This window comes from Mus pahari, chromosome 16, assembly GCF_900095145.1.
Source record: "Mus pahari chromosome 16, PAHARI_EIJ_v1.1, whole genome shotgun sequence".
NCBI lineage: Eukaryota > Metazoa > Chordata > Mammalia > Rodentia > Muridae > Mus > Mus pahari.
Window position 1 is genome coordinate 4,080,150 of NC_034605.1, and position 6,669 is coordinate 4,086,818.

The 6,669-nt window shown below is 39.9% G+C and overlaps 1 protein-coding gene across 24 annotated transcripts in view; it reads right to left on the reverse strand.

Annotated features, from left to right (window-relative positions):
* Nucleotides 1-6,669, reverse strand: part of Celf2 (CUGBP Elav-like family member 2) — an 842,569-nt gene that overhangs the window by 120,114 nt on the left and 715,786 nt on the right. For all 24 annotated transcript variants that reach the window (XM_029547668.1, XM_021215268.2, XM_021215269.2 and 21 more), the window contains one exon: nucleotides 600-682. In XM_029547668.1, coding sequence (XP_029403528.1) covers nucleotides 600-682 — 83 coding nt within the window. The remainder of the gene's footprint in view (nucleotides 1-599; nucleotides 683-6,669) is intronic.

Here is a 6,669-nt window from a genome sequence, read left to right on the forward strand (position 1 = left end):
ATTTCTAATGAGCTGTGCTAAGCACCAGCATTACTGGGAGGGGAATGAGAACCAGCACCACAAGCTTCCTGGGCTCTGTTCTGCACCAACAGGAAGGAAGGCACACGTTTGGCATTAAAACACTGGCTTTGTTAACCACCATTGACTGTTTAGAAGTCATTAGGAGCTTTAACATTATGTCTATACAGAGTACATTTTGTCCTTTAAATGAAAATCTAAAGACGGAAATTGAAAAAGGGGATCCTGGGGAGTAAAAGCTTTCCCTTTTCCATTTGCTTTACTTGTATGTGGGGTTCCCCCACCTTTAAAATCTCAACCCACCCAATACTCTCTTGGCAGCTGCTGTACCCAGCAGGGTCCCTCTGATTTTCTAACTAGGGGATATGCTATTTGAGAGTTCTTCCCATCAGTGCTAATGCCAGCTCCTTTTTGTGGGCTGGCCAGCTAGTCTGGCTACTGCAGGGAACAGAGGGGCCAGCGTGTACTCCTTAAAAGACCAAAGCCATTTTTGGCACTAAGAACCCATAACTAGAACCTTTAGTTGAAAGGACCATTTTCAAGCAATAAAGTGATTTTGGTACAAAAGTAAACCGACTCACCCCAGGTAAAGTTTTAATATTGTGCAGTGCATTCTGGGCCTCAAGTGCAGCTTTTCTTGTATAAAATGTTACGAAACAACAACCTACAGAGAGAAATGAAAAGGTTTTAGAAATTTCTTTGAAGGCTTTGCTTAGATATAATGGAGACTGTGGCGAACAAATAATCTACTTAAAAGGATGCACAATTTAAAGATAATAAAGCACACGAGAGCGGTAATAACAACACCTCACACATTTTCACAGTGCCTTTCATCCTAAATCACATTTATTAGCTTCACCCACATTGGAGATCAATCCATTCCTCTGTGCTAACTGCCTGGGATACAACCATTTAGAAATGAAGGTAGGCGGTGGGAGACAGAGGGAAGGTGCTACTGGAACTTGGACCATAGCAACTTCAATAAAGAGGCGTCCTTACTCAGAGTAACGTTGGCATAAACTTATATTATGTATAACTTTCTTAGAGTAGCTCTAGGATGTTACACTTATAAAACATCTCCTAAGCTTAAAAGCTTAGGAACTAGATAGACAGGAAGGCTCTTCAAGGCTGGGACAGTGCCTTATTCTCTTATCCGTACCATGGAGTGCATAAAGCCAAGTTCTGTGCACTCAGTCCCTGTTTGTTAAAAACCATTCGATAATTCTAACCATTTTAAAACTAAATTGAGCCAGTCATGGCAGTGCATGCCTTTAATCCTAGCACTCAGGTGCAAAGGCAGGCAGATCTCTTAGTTCTAGGCTAGACTGGTCTACAAAGCCAGTTTCAGGATAGCCTCAGCTATATAGAGAAATCTTGTCTTGAAAACCAAAACCACAACCAAAACCACTTAGCAATATGAGTGAGTAAGTACCCAAACAGATGTAAGTGAAATCCGGTTCATGCAGTAAATAACGGCTGTGGAACTTGTCTGTATTGTTCATTTCTTAGAGCTGATAGAAACCAGGCCAAAATCCCCCCAATGCAGTTCAGCAGACACCTCTTTGAAACCAGTTTTCTCTATCATTCTGTGTTCATTACTTCAGTGACCTGAAGGCTTCCCCTTTCATCAACTTATAAAGACACTAGTTAACACTAATGTGAAAACGCTCAGCACGGTCAGCGCAGGAAGAAGTAGCACACGAACCCTTGACAAACTGCCAGCTAAGGTCACAGTGCGACCCTGTCTCAAACCAAACCAAAACATCCCCAAATGAACAAACCACCCCCAAACCCTTCGCTAAGTTGTTATTTAATCAATTAGTTAATCATATGCTCAGACCACAGTACAAGGGACAACTTGGCAGGAGTTAAGTGTCTTTCTACCGCATAATCTCAGAGATCCAATAAACTCAGGTTGTCAGGTTTGGCTGTATGCATATTACCCAGTGAGTCATCTTGTCTCATCTTTACAAATTTAAAGAAAAAAGATTCTATCTTTGATCTGGGCTGTCTAGTAAGTTACAATCCAGAAGTGAACTTTTAGCCTTGATTCTATAGCCATGTCCCCCTGCGGCTCTCTCTGAGACAGAATTAAGTTGTCCGTGCTGGGATGTAATGCCAGTCTCTTATTTTATAATTTCAGTCCCAACTGGTACCTGGCTATTCCATGATCCCTATCATATATGCTATGCTGAACTAAATTATGGGACGTGAAACTTCCTACCACTCCTAAAAGGCTATAAAGGTCAGTGGTATTTTTTATTTTATTTTTTTTATTTTTTTGGTGCTGGGATTGGTCTGAAACTTGTCAAGGCCTCTGATCTGGAGATTAAATGTGGTCCTTGAAGGGGCTCCTCTAGCCTCATTCCGTTCCCCCTCTCATGGTCTCTTTCTATCTCTTTCTCTCAATGTCTCTCTCATTCTCACTTTGAAAGACATTCCTCTTCAGACTCTAGTGGAAAGTCTCTCCTCCCTTTCCCTCCCTCTAAAGTCCTACTATGTTTAGATATAGCCACATATCATATGTTGCTGCCTAATGCTGGCCTTGGTGACTTTACATTATAATAAACCTCACTGAAGGCCTTTGTGTATTAACTGCAAGCCAGCCCAGACTACACAGTAAGACTGTCTCAAAAAACAACAATCAATGAGCAAACAATCCCAACAAAAAACAAAATTCGGGGTTAAAAATAAAGTTAGGCCCAAGAATATACAGATTAGTCTAGAGAACAGAGAAAAGACAGGGAATTAAAAATTAAGAACTAAGCAGAAGTAGCATCAAACACAGAGGACATAAATCTCCTTCCACACTGAGTCCAGGTGAAGAGCCCTGACCCAAAATACAGTCATCTCAAGATTAAAGACTGTAAAGACCACTGCCACTCCCGCCTCACTGGGAAGCACCGAGGCCCACACACTGCACTGGCAACCTTGAGGAAGGAGGCGTGCGACTGTTCTAGCCACTTCAATGTGAATTTGGCTGACGCTGCCATCATGAACAAACATCTTTTGGTGAACAGAAGGTAGGTGAGGTGTGTTTCTCCTTCTAAAAATGTTTCTCAGAAAGGGAAAGTTTGAAGATGACATTTGAGCAGTCTTGGGAAACTAGGTGCAGAGAGAAAGGCATGAAAGAAAGGAGGTGGCTGATATGCAGAAGAGAAAATGCAAACCCACCTGAATCTCTTGATCTTTCTAAGGTTGCCTAGGGTTCATCCACTTTACCTGAGCAGTCACTATGGTGAAATCTCGGACAGATCACTACTTACCCTTTCCAAATCTACATGGCTCAACGACCCTGTCACTGCCCATCCATTTAGACAGGGACTCTTTGTTATACTAAGTTGAGCTCTGGCTTTACTCCAACACAAGAGAAGAATATCCCGAAGACATGGGCAAAACACTTTTGTTATTTGCTCATTTGCTGAACCCAGCAGCTCAGCGAGCAGATTTGGAACTTTTTTATATAAATTAAAAAGCTATCCTACTTGCTCCAAATGGATACAGTTTCTTACCATAGTTCATTAATGGTCTAGACTACATCTCTGTCCCTAATTACATCCTCAGTAGGGAAGACTGTCACAATGAACAAATCTTAGTAGTGTGGGAGAGGTGTCATGGGACTGCCAATAAAACTAGAATTACTAGCCTGTATTTTCTTTTCGTTTCACTGTCTGGTTCCTGGATTACTGAGGAGAAAATACATTTCTTTCACTGCATCACTGTTCCTTTGTAGTTACCTCCATTTCCATGAAGGAAAACTTGTCAAACAAGTTTTTTGAAAATATACAACATTTTTTTCATTTATTTTGCTAAAAGTGACTTTTCATTTTGCACAAATGAAAATGATTGTCTTAAAATTTACATCACAAATATAGATATCCATATTTAAAGAGCTACCATAGATGCAGCATTTAGTAGGATGAAGCATTAGTCTCTCCCAGTGGGATTTTGATTTGCATATTTCCAGAATTAGAATGTATTTATAGATTGTTTTAGAGTAGTCTTTTAGTTTACCATAGACTTTCTACCAAACTATCTCTTAATTATTAACTTAAAATTTTAATTTATCGATGGACAATATCTCTAAAAGGGAAGAAAACATATCCTCTCTGATTTTTAAAAATATAATTATGGCAAAAAGGCAAGGAACAGCTATGTATTTCAGATAACCCATGACGGCTTAAACAAGCATAAAACTGTCTTTCTTGCTGTCCCTAACCGTAAGTACAGCTGTTAAGGGAACCACCTGCTCTTAGATTTCCCCACGCCAGCTGTAACTCAGGTCTGGAATGTACTGAATTCATTTCCAGGTCAGATGTAGCACCATATGGCTTAGCCATCAGATTCAGAGACAAGCCTGTCTCCTTCTGCATGCTCTGCTTCAATACCAGTTTTTCAAGGTGGGTGGCTAAACACCTACAATACCCAGATGGTATCCATGGTCAGTGGCTGCAACATATATCAGAGAGGTTAGCTGTCTTGTGGCAGTGTTCATTACTGAAGCTCCTCGTTCACAGGTACCAAGAAAAGTGTTGTTCCCCTACAGAGAAGAGCAATAAGCATCCCAGGGACTCTAAAGATAACCAAAATGAATACTGTTTGACTCGTGTGCTTTGACAAGTTCAAACCTGTCTAGTTCTGCTTTATGCTGCTTTCCTTTTGTGCTTCATGTTTTTCTATTTTGCTCATGTGATGCTGTTTAATGAGCACATACACTTTATAATTTGTCTCATACATATCTACTCATTTAGGAGTTTCTGCCAGTGACAGCATCTCAGTCTGGACTTTTGGCAAAAGAGTTCAAATGTAGAAAAGACAAACACAATGCCCTGATTACCTTACAGCATTCCTTTTGCAACAACAATAATTAATTGAGTTAATAAAAGTCAGAACAGAAAAATCCTTCATGTGTCCATTATCAACAACTCCCTACTGCCTCCAGGGCTTTTGACATTCACAGAAACTGGTTCGATGGGAAAAATTTAGAGGTAATCCCAGAACCAAATATTGTACTATGTTGAATCTAATATTTTCACTACTGATTACTCTCTTCTTGTGATACTGTGCATATCTAGGGCGTTTGTGTGTGCATGCATGTGTGTGTTAGTGTTAATATTTTGTGGGTCTTTTTTTTTTTAACAGACTACTAACAGCTCACTAAGAATTAATTATGCTATTAAACTTTTTTTTTTTTGTTTTGTTTTAGTTTTTGTTTTTTGAGACAGGGTTTCTCTGTATAGCCCTGGTTATCCTGGAACTCACTCTGTAGACAGGCTGGCCTCGAGCTCAGAAATTCTCCTGCCTCTGCCTCCCAAGTGCTGGGATTAAAGGTGTGAGCCACCACGCCTGGCACTGTTAAACTTTTAAAGCTCTATCAGTCTATCAGAGAATGCAGAATGGAACATAGTCATAAGGATGGAAGAGATGGGGATACACACTGTATGAAGGCATCCTGTGTGCAGCTTCAAGAAGAAAACCCGAGGGTGTCAGGAGATAGTGAGGCAACACTGAAGGACACTGAGAACCACAGTAAAGCACTTATTCCAACATCACATCTGCCATCCCATCTACCTTGTCACAGGACTGGCAGGGGCAATTGGAATCTTTATTGCCCATGTTCCAAGAAATGGGCAAGTCTAGCAACACAGTTGTATATGATTGGTTGGTAAAGCAATCTGTAATAAGTATTATAACTATGAGATGTAACTATGCCATCATATGTCAGAAAGCTGAGAGTGGTAATTCCCAGACAAGCTCAGAACCACACAGTCTAAATAGGGTAGTCAGTGTCTATTATATTTTCAGTAATAGTTTCTGCTGTCATAAAGAGTTCCCTTGGGCATTTTTCCATCTTAATTGCTGAATAATTTGTGACATTGTTAATTTTTTTCTGTTTCCAAAGATAAAGACCTTAACAGACAGGCCAATGGAACATGCACGTGCATACGAACAGGCACTCAAGTGCACACACATTCACACACATGCACACACACACTTTTTATCTGTCTTAAAAAACTATAAAAAACTCACTCAATTTTACTGAAAGACTTTAATTTTAAATTATCAAGCACATTTATTCTGAAAGAAACCATCTGGGTTATTGCAAATCTTTTCAAACCACAGATGTTTCTCTAGAAAATTTGTACTTGGAAATTTTTGGTAATAATATTCACAGGGTGGGGGAAATACTACTTGTGTAGAGATAACCACTTTATACCCTGGCTTGCCCTGGTTCAGGCAACAGTTGCATTCTCCAGTGTGAAAGGTAGCACCAACATAGCTTGAGAGGACGTTGCCGACATCAGATTTTAAAGTTAATTCTGCCCGTAAGGAAAGTGACAACCAGCTCCTTAAGAAAATCGCCCCAGGGATGTTAAAGCCTCTGGCCCTGGAGAGGGTTACCTCTCTGAGCTCATGCTCTGGAGATGCTGGGTTATTCTAGAAGACCCAGTTCTTTAAGTCCTTGACTCTAAACTATGGAGAATATGGTAGGGAATTTTTAAAATTTAATGTGTGTCTATATTTAAAGAACCCAAGTACAAAGACAGGAGGTTAATGACTTGGGTTTTTTTTTTTTTTTTTTTTTTTTTTTTTTCGAGATAGTGTTATTGTGACTAATTAGGGGCAGTAAGAAATCTCAGGTAACATGCT